The sequence below is a fragment of the Athalia rosae genome, chromosome 2 (assembly GCF_917208135.1).
Source record: "Athalia rosae chromosome 2, iyAthRosa1.1, whole genome shotgun sequence".
In the NCBI taxonomy this organism is placed as follows: domain Eukaryota; kingdom Metazoa; phylum Arthropoda; class Insecta; order Hymenoptera; family Athaliidae; genus Athalia; species Athalia rosae.
In genome coordinates, this window is record NC_064027.1 from 1671130 (window position 1) to 1693922 (window position 22793).

At 46.0% G+C, this 22793-nt stretch overlaps 1 protein-coding gene across 6 annotated transcripts in view; it reads left to right on the plus strand.

Annotated features, from left to right (window-relative positions):
• The window catches only part of LOC105687336, a 245110-nt gene that overhangs the window by 43591 nt on the left and 178726 nt on the right, over nt 1–22793 (plus strand). For all 6 annotated transcript variants that reach the window (XR_007277190.1, XM_048651020.1, XM_048651017.1 and 3 more), the window contains exon 3: nt 4133–4271. Coding sequence is in view for 5 of the 6 variants with exons in the window: in XM_048651020.1 (XP_048506977.1) it covers nt 4133–4271 (139 nt within the window). In the remaining variant the exon portion in view is untranslated. The remainder of the gene's footprint in view (nt 1–4132; nt 4272–22793) is intronic.

Sequence of the window (22793 nt, forward strand, 5' to 3'; positions counted from 1 at the left end):
TCAACACCATCGTACGTATGTACCTACATCACCGGCATTCGCATCCCGCGCTGCACTCGTTACGCTACGACGAGACCCCCGCAACTGTAGCGCCGAATAGAAGTACGATCGCCAAAGGATATCAAGGAGTGAATAAGACGGACGTTTCTAAAGATGGATCGTCGAATAGATACTCGCAATAATGATTGGATCCGATTTTTACGCTTATCCCATAAAACAAGAGCGCGGATAACGCGACCCAGGTGTTCCGACGAGGAGACACGTTTCCTCCGTTTCCTCCCTTCTATATATATTTTCTTTTTTGTTTTTCTCCCACTTGATACTGCGATACATCGGGAGCGTGTAATTTTCATCAGGCGCATCTCTCTATACGTAAGCGAACGTGTGTGACGAGTTTCAAAGGTGTGCGAGAGAAGTTGTTACCGCATGCGGTGTATAATTTTACACCGCTGCACTTAGCCGTTACGACTTCATCTGGCTCGTTATCGTGATATCAAACGACACCGGGCGTCGTCGTAGGGCCGCGGTAGAGCGACGAACAGCTGCGGCGTTGGAGTCCGTTTTTTTTTTTTTTTTTTGCCTCCTACTTTCGCCTCAAAGCTCAGGCCATTAAACATCTTTTTGGCGATGTTCAATTTTTACGATCCACCCCGCCGGACCCCGGAGCTTTCTTTTGTTGCCGAGGAAACTGTAGTATTACCGTATAGCGATAAAACTGCGGAACGGGAATAACCCGTAGGCGGCGATTTGATTTAACGCGAATTTGATATACCGTCGATATACTTACTCGCCTTTCGAACGTCGTAAAAATAAATAAAATAACTACACGAAGAGGGATCAGGATTTCAGATCCTCCCGAGATTCGCGAGTTATATCCGGACCTCGAAATCAGACCGGAGGTTCTTCTCCGGCTTTTCTTTTTTCTCTTCCTCGCTCTCTTTTTTTTTTTTCCGTCGGGCTAATTGGTTTTAGCACCTCATCGAAATTCCATCACGATATTTTCCGAGCTCCTAGGGAACCAGCTGATCTTGTCACATTCCACCTCCGGATCCTGCGTATCCTGCGGTTGACTACTGACAGTAAAACGAGGCAGTGTCATTAAGTGGCCGCGAAATGCCGCGTAAACGGCTTATAAACTCAATAAAGAAAAGAACTCGAAGAGGCCTATGGACCACCTCAAGTCCACCGTAAAGCTACAGCCTCGAGTTACTTCGGAGGAGGAAGAGGAGGTGGTGAAAACGAGATTATTATACGACGATCTGCGAGAAATGTAAGCGTCTGCGTCTATACATATTCCTTCGATAACGCGGAGCAAAGTTTGTCGTACGCAATAGGCGCAACTATAACTCCGCGCGTTCTTACCTCGGTATAATTTCGTCGATTCCGTTCGTTCTCCCCGCGAACGCGTGAAAGATGAAATTCTCCATTGTTTTCTCTCGCGTACGTGCAGTGAAAACTATTCGAAGCGCAGGAAGATAAATGAGCGGGTTACGCGAAGAAGAGATTACACCGGTGTTTTATACTCGGAACACGCGTGACGGGAACGAGGATACCGATCGAACGAGCGAACCTCAGCGAGATCACCGGGAGCTAAGGTCTCCGATCCGCGAGTCTTTATTTCTCCGGGGTCGTAAATATATGAAAAAATATCGTAATGAAAGGCCGAAAATATCGTAGGGTAACGAGCCGGGGCGATATTTCACGGTTCGCGTTGCTCGACGGGTACGGCGGTAGCGTCGTATACCTCGAAGGTGGATGGAAAATCCGGCGGGGTAGGTATACCGTGGACGATTCGTTCGCCGTGTCCGAATATCGGAGCCACGTGGACCGGGAGCGGTCGCCTCACGCTACGCTCCGATATCGAAGCTCCGGATTTTATTACCCCGCGGACGATAAACTCCGTAATTTAGCGCCCCGTGAACCGTCAGGTACACGCATACCTGATCCAATGTTACGGTATCCTACGCATGGATCTTACGATATTACTTTCCACTCTCGCATCGCCTTTGTATCGTACGTGTACGTATATAATCTGTAAAGTTTGCCCGCGCTGCTTCCGAACACGCGCGTCTTTCAGCGCGTGAAATACAGCTTTGATTCCTTCGGAATCTCGTGGCCTTCGACACCCGGCCGTTACACTCCTTTTATTTCGACGTACAATTTTTCCGCTCATGTCCGACCGAGGTTTCCTAGAGACGACAATTTCTGGAAGAATCGTCCTATGCGGTAAACCCTTTTTGGTCATCCTCGGGGACCCCGGGGGCCTTGAACCCCGCGTAACCCGTAGGAACATTGTGTTTCGTTCTCGGACGTGGGAGTTAATGGCGCTTTGAGTAGAAACGGAACCCCGTACTCATCCCGTACAAACGTAGGGAGTGCCGCGCTAGGTAGATTACCTTCGCCTCGGTTCCCGGTTCATTCGTAAAAGTCGGATTCCTCCTCGCCGTGGGTACGTCCGAAGCAATCCGAACGAACGTAGGCATCTCTTGGCTGGTACGTACGTACGTACGTACTCGTTACCGACTCTTATTCTTATTCGCGTCTTTGGCACCTCGTACCTCGCGTGGTCAATTTTGAAGCGCGACGACGATGATTTTCGTTGATTTCGGTTGAACTCGATAATTTTTTAGGAGAAATCGAATAATCAATTTACGGCGAGATCCGGATGCCGAACGGGAATTCGCATTGATGGACGTTACAATTTGAATACCGAACGCGAAACTGTACCGCAATAATTCAAACAGAAGCCCGAGCTAATATTTGCCAAACGGTAGCCACCACCTCGTAGGGTACGCGCGATTCCCAACAAACTCCCCATATAATTAAGTTATGACTAATTGAGGGTTTAAACTAACCAGACGTGTCAGACGTAAAGTATACGCGGAGCGAGGAGTCTCTCGGTGGCTGGCTTATTGGATGACAAAATGTTTGTTACCTCGTGGATAGAGATGTGCCACCTCCGCGAGAGCGCACGTAATATCTCGACTCGATTCGAACACTGAGCACTGAGGAAAAACGAGGAGATGAAAAAATTAGAGCGAATCGCGGCTCAATTAGAGTTGAAAATAACTGCGACGTGAGCTAGAGCGGCGGAGAGTAGCGGAGATTGCGGAATATATATATATATATGATATTTTCAACGAGGTGGTTTCTGTTGTATGCGGGTAGCGTAATCAAAGTCTGATTATAGGCGAGTAATTCCGAATAATTTAAATGCAATCACGTGCGCGTACGCCGCTCCGTTTCTTTCCCACCGTACGGTCGCGTTGTATAGTCCCGTCGCGTATATATACGTCGTGCGCAAAAGACGGACGCCAGGTACCATAAACAGCGACGATGTAGAACAAGGATCGTACTACGGGTGTCCTCGCTGTTTATCAAATAACAATTTACATATTCACGTGGGAAGTTATTCGACTATCGATAAAACTACGCAATTCGGAATTAATGTGACGACGCGAGGAAAATTTGCGCAACCGCAAGCCGAGGAATTTTAACGGCGAGGGCAAAAATTTCTCACGTGTGAGAAGCTTCCGAATTTCCAGCACCGTCGATGAATTATTTGGAGACGCGATTCTCCTTTTTTTCTCTTCATAGGTGTTCTCGTTGCGCGTTTGTCCCGAGGCTGACGTCGGAATCTTATCTCTTTGGGGATTGTGACGAGCGTATAGGCGTAGGGCAAACTAGTAGTCCCTGAGAAGGTCCCTGGCGACTCCTTCTCGAGAACTCGATGGGGTCGCGGTCGTCTCTCACTTTCCCGATCATCGCCCGCGGGGCGAAGCGACTGCGTCGGCATCCTGCGGTACGGGGGGGGGAGGGAGAATGTATAACCGAAGTAGCGAAGACTCGCGTTACGACGGGAAGAGGGTGAAATGAACCCCTCGCAGTAATCGGGATCTATTATTGATAACATCGCCGCGAGCTAAATGAAGCGATCGCGCGAAAATCGTCTCGATTTAGCCGCGAGAAACTTGTAGAAATCATTTCACCGAGTCCGATGCGTTGCTTAGAGGCAATTTATCCAAATCAGGGACAAATGGGACGAGCACTGTGGCTCGGTAGAGGGAGATTGACCTCCCGAAGGTCGATTTTATCCCGATTTTTATCGAACAACTTTTTTCATTTGTTTCAGGAACAACGCTAATGTGGTGCCGATCGCGACGGTTTCGATTCAGAAAAAGGAACCGCAAGAAACCATCGCTAGGATCGCGAAGCGATATCTCGATGACAACATGCAGCAGGCCTGGATCAATCCTCGACTGATATCGATGGTGAGTCTTCTGCTTATCATCCGACCTTCTCTCCAACCACTTCGTGGGTGGTTGCTTTTTTTATCACTAGTATTCCACGTGTGTTGAAAGTTTTTTTATCAATCTACGAATTTTTATCATACAGACATCTCAATTTTTCTGCTCCGAAAAGCGAAAAATTGGCGATAAGTTGGTGCGTTTATTTGCCTCGGCAATTTTCGATTCAATCGAAAATCCATTGATCCTAAAATTTGGCTGACGTATTTAAAAAATTGCATATTAACACCTCAGCCAATCAGCAATTGAACAAAATGTCATCACCATTCAGCAGCACAATTCACTCATTTTCCCTCCATTCGATGCGTTCTTACTTCAGCTTCATCAATTCTCGGATATTTTGCAATATTTTGTTCACACGTTTTCAGGAATCCCCCAAATCCGCCGACTTATGAATCTTATTTGTTTTCTGTTAAAAAACTTTTCTCCCCGCAGTTAATGTAAGGAGTACAAGTTGTATTCTCGCATCGTGTCGACGTTTGCCGGGTTATCGCGCGCCCCGGTACAAAGACGGGGGGAGGGGGGAGTTAAAGAAGAAGCTTACACAGGGATCGCTGGGAAATCCTGTTAATTATTGTTAATTAGACGCGTCTCATCTGGGTGCGGTGTTGAGGAGGGGAATATTTGCTGATGACGTTCCACGTCCGCAATCCGGACGCGTTAAACGCGCGCGGCATCTGCTAGCCGAGTTAACTTTGACGTTTGAGAGAGAGTTGAATTGTTTTACCTCGAGCTATCATGACGTCTGTTAAGGCAACTGGGGACCGACGTTATAATAATACATTAAATTAGCATCAGCCGAAAATTATCTCAGACTCCCGAATCCGGCAATCGTCTGATTTTCGCAACAGTTGGAACACGCTTCGAAATTAAAAAGGTGCGAGAAATTTCAGTATCTCACGGATGAGAAAGAGAATCGACCGTGAGAAAACGGTAAGAAAGATAAACGACGTTATCGACGAGGCGTTCGATGGTCGCTGATATGATAAACGCCCTAAATGACGAGCGCCTCTCTTTTCCCCCCGTCTGACACTTACTGAAGTTAATCACGTCAGACAGCTCTCTGATTAAACCGGTTCTCCCCATCCCCTTGAAAACCAGGGGTTGGCGAAGCCACCCTCCTCGCCCTCCGCATTCTAGTCTATACTTTTCATCCGTCCCTCGTCATATTGGGAAAACAAGTGCAGCGACGTCGAGAGGTAGCCTCCGTTGTACGTAAGCATAATTTGTCGATTCTAATGAATTTTCACTCCTAATCGGCACCGCGATCAACCAAAAAAATTAATTGCCCTCTCGACGTTCCCGCACGCAATTACCGAACGATATTTATCGTCCCCACCTTTTCCGCTATTCTTTTTGCCCGTTTCGAGAATCACCAATCCCATATCTCAGGTGAGCGTTTCACCGCGTCTAAAAAAAAGCTCCGCTTATTGGACCGGCGATGCGTATTGTTTCGCGGTATAAGGATAGGGTTATCTATGGTGGGTGCGTTTGAATAAGTGTATCACGTATCCGTACGCAATCGCGAGGGACTGATCATAAATCAGGTGGAGGTGACGTACGGCCGTGGTGCAGTCTGAGAGGTAAGGAACGAAATCGGGCAGGAGGCTGGCAGGCAGGCTGGCAAGCAGGCAGGCAGGCAGGCAGGCAGGCTGGGCAATTATATAAACTCGCAGCAGACGCGAACGCGGGCGCGGAAGAGAGAATAACGAGTTCACGCACCGTTAGCGTAACGCAACGTAATGTTAACGTAGACTACGCCAGCTTCGTTGCGTATTACGTAACGTGTGTATAGTAACCTGTCTTTGGTGATTACTGCCGCCTCAGCTGCTGCTCCTGCTTAGACTAATAGCCCCCGCGGAATAATGAAATAACGAAGCCAACGTGGAGCGCTGTAGCAACGCGCCGAGCGCACATGCCGATGATCTTCGAGAACGGCGAAATGAAACTGTACACGGGAGATGATGTCGATGCACGCGCGTGAAATATCATCGCGCCCCTCCTTCGTCAGTCCGCTTCTAATTAACGCGACTAATCTTTCGACTCTCGTGCCTCCGAACAATCGAAATTGAATCCAGTACCCCGTCATCACGCGGTTTACTGGATCTAGAGATCGAATCCAACGGGAGTCGCGAGTTTTTGTCGACAGACTTCGACTTATTCCCGATTACCAGATCGCTCGGTTTCCATTCCTTCTTCGTCGTTGGCCGATCAAAAAAACCCTCAATAGACGACGTATTTTCGTACCTACGCATAAGTTATGGTGGTCATGGCACACGGAGAGAAAAGTGACCGATTACCGCGTTCGATATGAACGATGGTTATTTAGCTCTAATGAGTTCTAATGCCTTTTGGGTGCGCTGGTCTTCAGGAGAAATAACGTCCGCTGGTTTTTAACGAGAATTTTTATCTCTCTTCAACCATATTTTCGGACCGTCTGCCCATTCCGATATAATGTAACGAACGCCGATAATAATGACGCGGCAATTACACATGCGCCACTATTTCTATTAGGTGTGAATGATTATTTATTTATTTTTTTTCTTCTTTCCTTCGAGTTTGGAGAAACAAGAGAAACGAAACTATTAAGCGGAGTTGTAATTTATGTTTCCAATTTGCCCATAAAGCAATTAATAACAACGGTCGTCGTTCCACGGTCCGCGCATGTAACGTCTTCTTCTTAATCTCTTTCATATCTTTCTCTTTTAATATTCATTTCTTAATAATTATGCTCAAAGCTCGTAAATCCATTGAAAGCTATCAAATGAAGAACCGACGTTGAAGTCAAAAAACAGCTGTACGATCATAGATCTATGGTACGACTTATCATGGCGTGAATTTTCAATTTTATTTCGAAAAATATATAATCATCCGAAAGTAAAGTTGGATTCGTTACATACTTAATTTATTTCGTTCCGAAAATGCGTTAGAATTGGCGAAAAAAGAAGAATTTGAATAATTTTTTTGTTTTTTAAATCCAAAGCACCGTCCATTTCCAGGGCAATATTTCGACCAAGGAGAAAGAAAGAGGATTAAAGGGATGAAAGAGGTGGTGAGATTTGAATAGAGAAGGACAAAGACTGAAGGATTAAAATATGTGCATGTATTTTTCTTTGCTGGACGAGCGAATTTATGAATGCTTTATTTAATTTCGGATTTGGATCTACATAATATTAAAAAGTTCCGAGTTCAGGACGTGTCGCATCGCTCTGAACGATAATTAAAAGGAGTAGCCGCTGGAAGCTTTTATCATTCGGTACATTTTCGTTTTTTTCTCTCCCGATTTGTTAATTTCAGTTTTTTTTTGCTCTCCCAACCGGATGGAATTCCGAGGTTGGTTTCAGAATATGAAGAAGACCCGCGGAGGGATAAGACGAAATAATTTTTTTTTCGTTTTTTTTTTTTTTAAAAAAAAGTATAATTTATGAAATTCAATTACATAGCGAGGGGTTAATGTTGTGAAAGATGAAAGCGTAGGGAACTAACTTTGTTTTAGTCGCGAGCCCGACACCTAGTTCGCTTTGAATCCGACGAATAGAGAGAGAGAGAGAGAGAGAGACGAATAAAAATATAAAAATATGAAGCACCCTGCTACCTTCCGCACCTACTAAGCACGTTAATCAAGTCTGCAGCGGCAACGGCGGAGGCAGAATATGGCGGGAAAGAACAATAAAAAGTAATATGATTACGACGAGAGAAGGTAAACTAAACGCGAAATACGTGCGAATTATACGGCCGTATGTCGAAGTGAATTAAAATGACGAGTGAGTAGACTGAATTAGTAGGAGAAGAATAAGAAAAGAAGCGAAGAGTGAGGTGTATAGGTATATAAAGTTGAAATGGCGGGAGATATCGAGCCTGAAAAATTATTAAATAAAAACAAAGGAACTGGAGGGACAATGAAAAGGAGAGCACGAAGATAATAACCAGAATCAGAAATCCAGCGGATTTAACAATAGGATATTAGAATAGCTATTATCTACAGCAGACTTAATTATTTTAAGCCACTTTTGTACTCCGCCGCTAATGAATCGGACAAAGCCGTGATATTAATTGTCCTTTTTGGAATGTTGGAGCGGAACTCTTGCTTTGAAAAATACCCCGACTCGCACAAACAAAAACTCTTCCACCCGCCTTATATTAACCGACGCGATATCTTCGCTACCCCTCGCTACCGCATAAGAACTTGACTTCTCACCGAAGGCGATAACGGTTAACTTTCCACCCTTTGTAAAATTTTCCTTTTCTCTTCCTAACAATTTTACAAAATCCGACCACATACGCGATCCTGATTATTATCATAGAAAACTCGTAGCCCAAAATTTCCAAATGAATTTCCTCCGCCCCGGTTTCCACTCTTCAAAAATACCGCACGTGATAAATTTTATTAATGTAGTATAAATACGAAGGGTGTTTAATTCGGTTCAAGTGTCGCAAACCGGGGACATGATCATCGAGGGTTTCGGTTCGTTTTAGGGGTCGTGGGACGATCGGCCGGGTTAGCGTAGCTGTCGTCTATCGAAGCGACGAGACGACGGTTGAGGAGAGGGGCGTCGGTACGCCGCGGGGGTAAACGGGGCCGACCCCACGGCGAAATAAGAGGGAGTCCCGCGGTAAGGAACGAGGGAAGGAGGCTTTTAAAATCAATTTAAATATGTACCCCACATACCCGCCCCTCGCACTCTCGAGGAATCCACATCGGAGCACGCGTTTCCCGCCGCTTCGCACGCACGCTCCATATTGCGGCTCGTACGTTACGTAACGTAAGATGCACCGGAGTAATATAATGGTCCCCTTATAAGGTACATCGCACCATAAGGTATACACGGAAATACGGCATCGCGTAGGGGATAAAAAAAAAAAAGTTAAGAAGAATCGGTAAATCTATGGTAAATCCACATGATCCTTCTTCCATACACCCGCCGGAGGTCTTAAGGTCATGATCTCGCTAGCCGTGATCTCGGTTTAATATTTATACGGTACGGTATGATACGAGGTATTCCGGTAAACTGTATACGTATATATCTACCATACAAGTATACGCATCGCCGCGGAATATTTTCACCGTGGCACCAACGATGATATTTCAAGATTTCTACGGTGAAATTATATCCGACGGCCGCGCGATATACGCGCGTCAACTTAATCGCTGGAATCCCCCTTCGGCGGTATAAATTCATTGTGAGTCGTTGATCGGAAAATTTGAAAGGGAAACTACGACGTTGTAAAAGTTCGCTTTTATCTTATCGGGGAAAAAATTTTGTTTTACTTTTTCTCCCCCCTATAGTTTTTCGTCATGTGGGGCGGCACCGAAGCCGATTCTTGATCAGTCTCCGTACGTACATGTATACAAGCGGGACGAACCGTACGGTTTGGTGGGATTTTCGCACGGCGAGCCCTAAAAAGATTCGGATCATTTGGCAAAGTGCTACTTTGTGTCGCATAAAAAAACGTCCCGCGTCTTTCAATCTTGGTTCCACAGTCAGCAGTTTCGATTTACGCGTACACCGATCCTCGCAGCTCCGCTGCCCCCGGCGCAGCCTTCTGCCCCCTGCACTTCCAAAAATCCCGGCGGTGCCGAAATCCCGGAACCAAGACCTGCGACGGCGATAAATTATTTTTTGGCTTTTCCGCCATTTTAAATTTCACTCTTTATACGGAATCGGGAGTATCGACGACTCGTCGGGCTCAGGGCCGCATAAAAAGGCGTAACGGGGAAGGTGTAATAAAATTTTTTATCCCCCACCGGAAATAAAAAATAAGACGCCACCATGTCGGAACAAATTTATGCGGAAGAATGTTCCCCGGTCTTTTTTGATTGGACAATGCTGGATGTGTTTACGGTAGATTTGATCTTTGATACTTTATCTGGATTTTTTTTTCTATTCTATCGCCGTTTTTCCGTACCGCGGTAGACGAGCGAGACGGTGAAAGGGATATCTGAAAAGTTTAGTGATTTATCCGCGCGGTGTGTACAAGAGAAATACAAGAATGTATTATAATCGTTTTAGGAAATGCAAAGTGCGTTCTGCGAGCAATAATTTATGAATGTATGTAGCGCGCACAAACGCTGCTAGACGTTCTGCTAGATGGGAAAGATTGTCGGGGGTCCTGCTGCGGTGGAAGGAGGAAGGATACGCCGGTCGCGGGATGGAGAAAGGGGAACGAACGTCGTCTACGGTGCGGTTGGGAGCCGAGGGGAGGGGGAAAAATAGTGAAGATGAAAAAGAATCAACGAAAAAAAACCCAACGACTTAATTTATGATCTTATTTTTCTTGCCAAGTAATCGCGGATTAATCTGCGAATTAATTACTCAGCTACGCGCACGGGGGTTAATTATTTTTTAATTTGATTAATCGAACTCTGCCGCCCAAAGTGAATCGTGTATAAGGTGCAACCCTGAATATTTTAAAACCCCCCCTCCCCTCTTTCAAGCCAGACATTCCGCTGACGGGCTTTTTCGGCCGGGATTTTAATCCGCAAGTTCAAGGGCAATTAGAAAATCAACGATCGTATTTTCGACCCTCGCGCGTAACGTGATTCGTTGAAAAAATCATTTTCAGCGAATGAAACAAACAAATGACCGAATAAAATTGTTTCACGGAATGCTTTTAGCGACTCGAGAATAACTCACCCGTTACCTGCGGCGGCGAACGGCAAAAAGTACATCCGGGTGTGTTCGAAATGGTGGTTGAAAAACGCATCCCCCATAAACCTTCGTTAAACCCCCGACAAATCAAACCCTCTTAAAAAAACGGGCTGTAAATTAATCCACGGGGTCGGGGATCGAGTTCTATCTGTTGACGACCTCCTCTTCACGGCATTACCGTGACGTCGTTAAAATACCAACGGAGAATTTTCGAGTGGATTTCATGGCGTTGTCCATGGTGTCATAAAGACTGATTGATCTCTAAGGTTTATAATATGGGGCAAAGCCACGCTGCACCACCGGCATAGAAGGGGGGCTCGGATATCCCATTGAATCTGAATATCATTAATGGTAATAGACTTGTCGTCGTCGTCGTAGTCGTCGTCGTCGTCGTCGTCGTTGTTGTTGTTGTTCCCTTGCTTTCGCCTGATCGCTTGATATATGCGCGTTAAATCCCCCCTCACCCCCCCACCCCCTACATATTTCACCCCCTATTCGGCGCGTTGAGTAAAACGAATTGAATCGAACCACCCCCGAACGGTACACATTTCGTGGGGGACAAACGTAAGAAAAAAAAGGCAAACTTGGACGTTCATAAAATTTTCCGCGATACGTTCAACCCATCGAGGTAAGGGAAAGAAAACGAAAAACCAACGAATTATACGCGAGTTTGAATTTCCCACGGACGTTTCTAACTCTGTGATTTCCTCGACTCGTCCGAATGTTCAGGAGGGTAAATTTTCCTTTCCGATTTGGGCTCCGGAATTCGAGTGGCTCTTCTCGTTGTTTTTCACCGCCCCGTAGATTCGGTATGTTACGACCTTTGTTGCGTCCGAGGACTCATTCCGATTCGTTCGTGACTCAGAGTGACCGTGGAAATTATCACTGCAGCGGGGGATACCGTTCATCCCCTAGCCCGGCCAGTGCGCCCTGACGAGATATAAAGTGGCCGTAAATTTCCCACCAGAATCCAACGAGTATTTAAGGTTACTGCCCACTACTTAGTTTACTCCTCCCTTTCCCGATATACGGAGAGCCGCACAACCGCTCCAGGACTCTCCCTTTCTTCCATGCGCGATATTGGGGAGATCAGTTTCCTTCCTACGTTATATATAGCTCTGTACTTCGCGGACGCCGGTGCATCGGCACCGGGGCAATGTCCCGTGAAAATAAGAGAAAAGATTTTCTTTGTCGATCTCTATTCGCGGGGCGGGTCGCCAAGAACTGTCCATTTAGTCTGAGAACTTTATATACTTTCTTTTTTTCCACTTTCTCTCCCTCGAAAACCGTCCGCTAATTCAATCGGTCGCCAGAAAAACACCGCAACATTTCACCAGACGATTCCGCTTATCAATTATTCATTTATTCGTTCGTGGTTTTTTTTGTTTTTTTTTCTTTATCCGACCTTCGAAGTACAAGGGCGACTTTTGTCACTGTCGCGTTACATCCGACGAGATTGCAATTAATCAAACTATATATGAGCTTTGTCCGCATCACGGAGATCTGGCTTTTCCTCCCCTCTCCCCGGCCCCCCCCCCCCCCCCCCCCGCAAAAATACCACCGCTACGCCGCCTCTCACTCGAAAAGCGACCGCTAAACCGTAATACACCCCGCGAGGAAGAAAAAGTTAGTATTTTCAGGAAGAAGCGTCATATTTCTTCCGCCAAACTATTTGGTGATAATTCACTCTTTTGTCCCGAACTCTGGTGTCGCGTGGTATATTTCTTTTTCTTTTTCTCGGTAACGGTATGAATATCTTTTTTCGCTCATTCCCACCCTCTATTTCATACGGCGAGGATGACCCCGGGGCGCGGAAAAATTTCCGATCCTCGCGTACGTTTTTTCTTTCTTTCTGTTTTTTTTTTTCTTCGAAGATACGACGAGAAGCGTGTGTGTTCGAATTTCGGTACGACGGAGTTACGAGAGCGAAATTTTAATAATGCGAATCCCATTTTCTTCAGGGGGCCAAAAAGTTTTGCGGAGGTAGAAGAAAAAAAACCCGAAAAATTGTTTCATTTCTTGCATTCATTGCTGCGCATGGCGTCGGAACAAATGACGATACTTGATACGTTCTTCACGGCGGTACGGTGATTTAAACGAAAGTTTTCACCCCCTCCAAATAAATCATACTTCCATCCGGTTGGTTAACCGGGACCCCGTCGACGCGGAACCCCGTCGTTCCGTTTATGTGCCATTTACCGGGAAAGCCGAGCAATTGCCAATCGCCATTCGCCATTAACCGACGCAGCGGTATAAATAATCGTCAGCTCTCCGTTCTCGTTTGAGGAAAATAAAATGGCGAATATCTCGTACGACGCGATCGCGGGTTTCGGCTTTGTTTGATTTAATTTTTTTTCTCTTCCTATTTCCGGTCCGGTTTATAGCTACGGAACGGTATGAAAATTTTTGATCAGAAAATGAGGACGGAGGAGCATAATGGGGCGGTATAATGGATTTCCGTACAAAGATGGGCAGCTTCAATTGAAATTTAAACCGACTTCTTATCAGTCGACGTGCACGTAACCCAATATGTCCAATATTTAATTTCAATACGAAGAAGCTGGCGAAAAGAAGGAGAAGAAGAAGACGAAGAAGAGGAAGAAGCGGATCGAATCTAGAAAACGAGGAAACCCACTTAACCGACACCAAGGCTGCCGCCTTCGACGATGAAAGTAATTTTGGATAAGCTCAGCTGCCTCGAAGAGTTGACAACGCGAGGCGGTCTCGAACGATAGACGAAATTGAATACTCGTTAAGAAAATATTTTCAATAGCAGACGAGACGCGTGTGCCTGGCTTCGAGAGGATTTAAGGGGTGCGAATTGCATTAGGCGAGGGCTGATTAAAATACCCGCAGTTCACTGGCTTTGCTCAGATCATTTTTTTTTTTTTTTTCTTTTCATTTTATTCTCATTTCTTTCTTTTTTTTTTTCTGCGGTTTTCTCTTTCCTCCAATATTCCATAATCTGCACGCTCGACAAATTTTTGGGTTAACCTCTCTCGCAGTAGGTATGTACCCGCACATTTTTGGACACCTTATATTTTTCGTCACCGGTGCGCAATTTGTTAATTTTCTCTTTTTTTTTTTTTTCCCTCTGAACTTCTTTTCCTCCACACCTCGCCCGTAACGCACACACGCTCCTTTTCGATGGAAAAAAATTCTTTTAACCGAGTAAAAATGCGAGGTCGTCTTAAAAAAAATGTCAAGTTGTTGCCACTTGTCACGCGTTCTTCGTTCCATACTCTGAAGAGGCGGGGAGGGTAAGGCCGGATGAAAAAAATGAATACGAGAACAGAAAGGAGTGAATAAAAATGAAAAAAAAACAAAAAAAAAAAAAAAACGCGAAAGAGAGGAAAGGCTCGTCTAATTCTTTCGTCCAAGTCTTGGAGGTTTTTCTTTCATTCCATCCCAGCCCACGTACGCCGCTGCCGTCGCGGTGACACTCGACACTCGCTCCTACACCCCGACTTCCGCGTGGCTGAAAATATTACACCCTATTATGTTTGACCCAACACGCGTACTCGCGGTCATAATACCCCCCCCTCGACCCCACCACCCTTCCTTCGCTCTCCCCTCCGCCCTCCGCCCTCCCGCGACGCCTGGCGTCCCGGCGCCCGCCTCGCGCCGCTCGCTTTTCGTACCCCGTACGCACCCCGGCATGTCGGCGAGTCGACGAACGACGCGGACGTAACGAGCCACGGAAAAAGAAGCCAACGTTATAATGACGTCTAGCTAAACCCTGCGAGAGTAAGACGGTAGCGAAGCTCCGGGGATACACAAGTAATATTTTAACTCCCCGAAACTTACTTCGTTCGCGAAAGACGCCTCGGATTACAATAGGATTTTTTGGATTCGACGAATCGATCGATTACGCGATACCGATATAGTTAATGGGGATTAATTCATCGCGGTATCGAAGAGCTTGAAATCGCACAAGCGACGGCGTAAGCCAACCTCGGAAACGCGCTCATTAATTTTCGTAATTATTAGCCAGGTAATAGATCTAGCAAATTACAATTACCAGCTCTTCGTACCGCGATGCGTCTGCTTCCGAGCAACGATGCGGCAAACTTATTATGTTAGTTCTGTGCGGATACATCAGAAATCATCGCGGTAATTGTATAATAAGCTATTGGCTAATTAGCGACTACACGGTGAACGTATATCTACGTGGAAATAGCAATCTGTATGAATTTTGCACCGCGCTCAACGCGGCACATATCATCGTTACATTCGCTATATCCGTGTATATTGCCGAGCTGATGAGGGCGAAACTATATATAACCTACACATCCGCTGATTATGCGCTATACTATACGCTCGCGTATATATACATGTATAAATACCTTATCTGATAACCGGTACGACTGCATAATTTTTTATTCGCACATCGACTCGCGCTACCTTTAACCACGCTGTCACGTGAAACTGTCGTCTACGTCGTTACGATACGCTCAACTGCCACGGTTGCGATCGGTAAGTATAAATTCGAATATAGCTCCTCGACACGCGATTTTTCAGGTACTTAGATTACACTCACTCAAACTACGGTAAGGTACGCGTGACGCGGTTATTCGCTTCGTTCAAAAAGTGGAAGAGTACAGTCGTTACGGAGCTGATCATTTTTTTTCGCCGCTTTCGAAGCGTGCGAATACGCGAGGGAATACAATGTTCGAAATCGCGTATAAGAAGGAAATTACCGCTGTCTCTCCGCGTCGTTGTACGGTGAATTCGAAATTTTCAATCCACGCGAATCGTAGTCACCTCAACTCCGTACCGAGTTAATGCCGTCTAATGGAGCGAGACACAAACCGGAGGGCACCCTCCTCTCTTAAGCCGCGTTGATTTCATTTCGGGACTCATCTTGCGACGGGGGAGGTTGTAAATTTTCAATCAGCCCTCCCGTGTAGCTACCAACTTCTCAGGGGGGGGAGGTGGGGGGGGATGAAAACGACTTTGTATATTTCTTGGCCCGCGCACCACGCGTGGAACGCCGAAATTTCTGTCCGCAATTTTGCAGAGTTCTTCGAATCATCGGGTGAACGATGTTTTCCCTCCTTTTTCCCCGATTTTCGAAATTCCGATTCACGCGCACTTTCGACCCTCCTCGAAGACGAACGGGAGAATAGCTCTTCGCTGAAAATGAATAAGGGTGCCGAAGAATGGGTCGACGGACACATATTTTCGTCGAAGTTTGGTCAACTTGACGCGTCGAGTTTCGCCCCCTGTACATTGTACTTCGCCCCCCCCATAACTGCACCGTCGAAACCAGTAACGGGTGCTCGAAGCAATTTCGTTATACACACGGGAGAAAACTGACCCTCGCAAGTTGCGCGGCGCAAAGGCGTGGACAGGGGTTTCCGACGAGCCCCGGCATAATAAACGGATCGTTAGCATTGATTAAAACGGTGGTCTCTCGCTTAGATTCAATTTATACGGTCATCGGCTGGATACGCTCTTCCCTAACACCGATTTCCCCTCGTACATTTTTCTCAAGGTAATTCGGCAAAGTGGTCGATTTTCAACCGTTTTTCCGCACTATCGATACCAACGATATCTCTCGCAGGCCGAAGCGGAATCATTTTTCTTCTCGGGTAATTAAATTCGACGGACGATCCACAGGTTGATCATTCAATCGTTAACGACACACACTCTATGCAAATCGAACGGGGCGAGTTGAATAATTTCTCCCGCCCTTTTTTTCGTTCACTGAATCGTTGATTCGGTGGTTATCGCTCGTACCGCGGACGTCCTCGTCACGTGAAACGAACGAACGAACGAACGAACGTAGGCGGCAGCGACGATTTCTTCCGGGTTGTTTAACCCCGCAGCGGGGAGGCTCTCGTTAAAGTTTTCATTCGTAGAAATAATTTACGCTACTGATTTTACAATTTCCGTTGCGGTAGCGGAGAATCCAACAAACACGAGTAAATCTTTGGACAGGTATGACCCGCGTGCATATATCCCGAGTACGTGTAATATGTGCATATATTACATTTAGTGAAAATATTATTATACGTGTGTATGCGCAACGTCGAAATAGAGTTCCGCTCGCAACGTTGCGTCGAGTCCTCCTCGACTCGTTATACGCGATTTTTCGTCATATCGCGATTGGAGAGCAGAAAAATAACGAGGCGTTACACCTAGATGCGACTCGAATAAGGACGGTAATACCGCGCCTCGAACATCACTATACACGAGCACAAGCGCGTTAATTTTCATCTCTTCGCTTTTTTCCCTCCGACTGTTTTTTTTTTCTTTCTTTTTTTTTTTTTTTTTTTATTTCTCCGCCGACGGTAGATTTTATTCGGTCCGAAGAAAGGTGAGAAATCGGAGAAAGAGAGAGAGAAATGAAGAAAAAAAATTGTTCGACAATTAAAATGATTTGGGAAGATCGTGAAAAGAGAAAAAAAGGTAGGACCTTACGCAACTACGTGCCCGGTATTGCTATCAATCGCCGGGAGGAAACTTTTCGCCCTTTTCGCGGCTGCCGGGATCTTTGGCGCTTAGAGGCGAGCGAAAGAAATTCGTCTTTTTGTTGGGGAAGAAAAGCCACGAGAAAGCAATTAACGTGTCTAAATGTCGAACGATTCGAGCTGCAAAGGCCGCGGGCCCGGAGGGCTTACAAAACAAAAAACTCCCATTCCTGCAGAGACTCGCGGATATACAGGGGTCTTCGGGTCACGGGTAAATTAAAGAGGTAGAACGGTAAAAGGAGGCGGTAAGAAATGGAAAAAAGTCCTCCCTCTACCCTCTTGTTATGAGGAGAAGAGAAATGAAAGGTAAAAAAACAAAAAAAAACATGGCTGCGAAAATAAAGAAGCGGATACTGTACACGGTTGTATTTTATTTCTTTGTTCTAAGATAAACCGAATACTCAAATGGGTTTTATGCTAATCCGTCGCTTTTATTTATTCGTCACTTGTGCATACGAACCACCTCGTGTAACGTAACGTAACGTACCTATGCCGGAGCGTCGCGACGCTATAGACGCCGTTACTCAAGTTCGATTGCCTGTCCTCCGCTTGAGCGTGTTATACAAGCGTCGGAGGCTACGGAGGAAAGTTTTCACGGGAAAACGTCGCGCCCCGCGCGATCGGGATAGTAAGAGGTGAAGTTTTTGAGTAGTTTTGAATAAAGTTTAACTTTTCGGTTTCGAAACTCTCCCCCGCCCGCCCCCTCGCGATATACGTCGTCGCGCGCGTACGGGGAAAAGTCTCGACGGCGATTCGGCCGACAGGAAGGCCGTGAGGGCGGCGGCATCGGGAGGACTTGATGGATTTTAACCCTAACCCGTATTCGATTAAGGTCCCTCTCGATAATCTATTATAGTTCTTGCCTTCCGCCGTGATCGTCCCGCTCCCGATCGTGACTCGTACGTTTTCAGGAAATTTATCAAACCCCTCGCGCAATTCTGCTACAGTGACCTACGGGATCATCGTCCGCTGCGAGAAGATTTTCTGTTTTTTTTTCTCATTCCTCCCTCCGATTCCTCCCGATCGAATTCCTCCGTCGTAAAATCTGCCTACCAACGAAAATTGTCGCGTTACGAAGCGTTCTCCCGATTGTTCAATGGCACGGGCGCGGCGTCGAGTGCGTCAATTTTTTACATTGTAATTTTTTTATTCCGCAAGCACGCAACACGCGGGGAGAGGGTGAGGCAAAAGTGGCACGAAACCGCGAGGAACAAACGATAAGGTTCTTTTTAGTTTTGCGACCGATTGCGGGAACTACGGCAGCAGCGAGTAGACGGAGTTGGGGGTGCGAGGACACGGGAGAGAGAATAAACGAAAATCGCGATGCCACCGCCGCTGCTGTTGCCGTTGCGGTGGATGTGGAGGGGATGAGGGGTGGTAAAGAAAAGGGGGAAAGGCCTCGTGTTCTCGGCTGGTGGCAAACCCCTTTAATCTTCTCGGATCAAACAAATAGCGAAGAGCACCTCGAAGTGCGTTGAGCCGCCAGTCAGAACGTTCAAGGACATGATTGCTTCGCGCCATCGACGCCTACCACCTACCGCACACTCGTTCGCAACGTCGTACGGTACCTACCTACCTACCCACCTACGGCATCAGTCGCTAGTTTATAATCTCAACGGCGGCAGAGGAATATAAACCTCTAATGGCGTTTCAAAGTCAAAGAATTAAATCGGGGAAATTGCATCGTAATTAAAAAATTCATTCAATACTACTCGCGAACCACGAGTGCGCCTATACGGTTCGCACACGAATCCGCCGAGACAAACAAACGAAAAAAAATAAAAAATAAAATCAAATAAAATAAAATAAAATAATGAAAATAAATAAATAAATGCAGCACGCGCGGAGTAGAATCAACTACAAAGCGGATGGCAACCGCTTTTCAGATACCCACATTGAAACGACGACGCCCGTATATCTCCCGTAATTTTGCGTCTACCTGAAAACTGGAATTTCGGAGCTTTGCGAATTTTTGCTTTGGATCACGCGATAGGATATTTTCGGGGTGTGAGGTGGAAAAACTTTAGTTACTCGCGTTGTACTTTAGCGGCGTTCGAGCTAGGCATGAAAATAAAAACTCGTTGCTTCGTAAACGCGCGTGCCACAAATTCTCTATAGAAAATTCTGACTGGCGTATTTTCTTTGACGAAACTTGTGCGTCGGCAGCATCTGCACCGCCGTGACGCTCTCGTTGTCATTTCGAAATGAAACGCATCTCGAGTCAGTTTTCGTTGCGCGGTGTGGAAACGGAACGCCGCGTATAAAGAGATTAAAGAAGAGGATGTGGAATTCGCTTTGAAAAGAAAAAAAAAAAAAAATCGCTCCTAATTACGTGGAAAAAAAATTAAATTTCACATCCCGTCAGCGGCGAACGACAAATACGTCGGCAGGTGGCAACTGTATTCCCTTGGACAAAGTTTTCCCGGCCATCCGTCACGTCGTCATATTCGCCCCACGTGATCCCATGTGTTCCTTCGTACCGCGACGTAATCGAGCACCAGGTGTCCACGTGACGTCTGTTAACGAAGGACCCGCACCGTGCATCCCGCGAAGCCCGAAAAGAGTCCGTTGTACGCGGCCGTTCAAGGGATGCGGAGGGAGACCCCGGTAGGTACAGGGGTTGGTGGAAAATCCCCCGGTAACGAGGACACCGCAACCTCTCTGACCTTCTTTCGACGACATTCAACCCCACGGAATTGTTTGGGCTGTTTAGATCGTTCGGTTCGTTTGCTCGTTGGATCAGAAGGAGGATTTGCGTTTGCCCGTGACTTGTTATACTCGTACACGCGCGTACACCGCGGGGGGTACGTACCTACGTTCGTCACCGATTCTGTCCTTTCGCTTTTTTTCTTTTTTTTTTTTCTTTTTTGTTTTTTTGTTTTCAAAGAGCGGAGGCTCGATTTTTTGCGGAATTGGACAAAAAAAAGAAAAAAAAAGGATTGATCAACGTGCAGGGGGAGGATGTGAATAGGTGCGCGGAGATGTTTCGGCGAATCATTAACGAACGAAATCGCGATTGCGATTACATTTTTTGCACCGTTCGTTCCTGCAGTATGTCTGTATATACATATACACGGGCGACCCCTTGCTCCCGTTTGTGCGACGGTGATGTGATCAGGAAATATTGAGTTTGACGCTTCCGCGTGTACTCGGCACAGGAAATTACAACTTTACGAAATTCCAATCGATACGGAACCCTCTTTGAAACGCCCTCAGCGTTCTCCTCGTAGACTGTAAACGCGAAACCGACAAGAGCCGCGTTTATCGCGACCACGACCACCGCAAATCGGTGGCTACTCGCTCCATAGAAATTTTACTCCGATATTACCGACCTCGATCTTCCACCGAATTTCGCATCCCGACGGAATCCTGGAACTCCCGTCCGGTTCCACGATGCCCAATCGAGTCGAAACTCATACCGACTTTTCATCAAATTATGAGAATCCTCCGCTCTGTTTGCGACTAGAATTTTGTTTACCGCCGAAGTGTCTTCCGTGTAAACGAAGTATACAAACTACGAGAACAGTTTTCCCAACCATCCCGCTCTCGACATCGGGTATCCAGGTTCCAAATCCCTTGTCTGCATTTGTTCAGGGGATTCCCGTTTCTTACCCGTGCGACTCTCTCGGTTTCGCTGTTTTTCTACCGTCTTTTCTACACAGCGTCTCCTTTTTTCGTCGCGTTCTCGCACCGTGACGGAGGTTGAAAAAGAAAAGAAAATAAAATACGGAAAAATGAAAAATATAATACGAAGAGAGAGAGAGACAGAGGTAGAAAAATATATACATATATATATTCCACCTCACTCCGCGTCCCAGAATTATCTGGACACTCCGCATCCCGGGGGCTTGTTAAAACCCACAAAGCAAACACGTGCCAACGCCAGGAGTACACCGCCGCCGCCTATATTCGATTTTACCCGTCGAGGGAAAGAAAAAATCCCTAAAGAAAAACAGTCGGGTTTAAAAGGCTTGGGCCCTTCCTTTATGGACCTGTTCTCTAACAACAACCCCCAGCTCGCCCTTCGGATACTTTAAGCCCCACGACGCATGATCGATTTCAGGTTATTCATTGAAAATAAAGACTTCCGGTAGAAGAGTTTCTAGCGAAAATTGTTTGAAAACCAGAAAAACGTCCTTTCAAATAAAACAACGAGCTTTCATTCCCTCGAAATCCAACAAACCGCGAGTGGTCTTCTTGTGCCAAAGCTACGATTCTCTCTTTCGCCTGGAAGAATAAAAATTTAAAATTGAAAAATGACCAATTCTGAATTTCAAGAGCGGATTTCTCGCCTAATGGAAGCTACTCAGTCGGTGAGGTATGAAAATTTTCTCTCTCGCGAAATGCGGACCACCCCGGATTGGAAGCCCACGTAATGTTCGTGAATTTGTCTCCTACGTACGTTCATACGTGTGCGATAATATCATGCGAATTTTTTTTCCCGTTCTCGGTGGCAAGACGATTCTTTCCATTCTGATTCCGTGAGCTACCGTGAAATATATAGCCCGAAATCAATCGAGCAAATGCGTCTGAGAGACTATAGAGTTTACCGTGTACTAACATACGATATAAAGTCTGCGAGTAAGACCGGGGAAAAGAGTGAAGTGAACTCGTGTAAGAGGGATGCGAATTTTTATCGCAGCTCAAACTTTTTCCTACCATAGTTCACCTCCCGTACTTGTGGATATGACAAAGGATATTCTACGGTATATACCGAACGTATTTTACTTGAGTTAAATAAATACGACAGGTACCTAGGTGTACTCAGATTTCCCATAGCTGCAGTCCGTGTGTACTTACTCAACGCGTTATACGTACGGTATTCTATCGATGAGTTCAAAGGTAAAAGCTCGTAATTCCCACAGTCAATAAAGAGGAATAACTAATGAAGATAATACACCTTGTAAACCAGTCGTTTTATACGCAAGAAGATCTCAAAATAACCAATCATCCTCTAACTGACCTTGAAAAAATCAACGAGCCAATATTATCGCCGAGCAAACTTCTCGACGAGTTAAACAACTTCAACGACTCTATGCAAACCAACTTTGTACCGACCGTCGTCGTCCTCACGCATGCGGCAGCTGCGCAGGAACGCATAACGAAACCGAATTCGAATCGACTGCAACTTCGATTTCGGGATCACAAAAAAACTAAAAAAAAAGAACAGTTGAATTAAAAACCAGGAATTTGAATCCGGAATGATCGGGTTATTAGAGCAAAAAAATTCAGATATCTTGATGAGTTTTGGTCCTCGATTGTCACCGCCGTTAAACTTACCTGTTATCAAGACCATTGTCTGGTCTCTTTTGTCTGATGACAAACGAAGCGTTTTTTTTTGCTCCTTTTGTCTTTTTTCG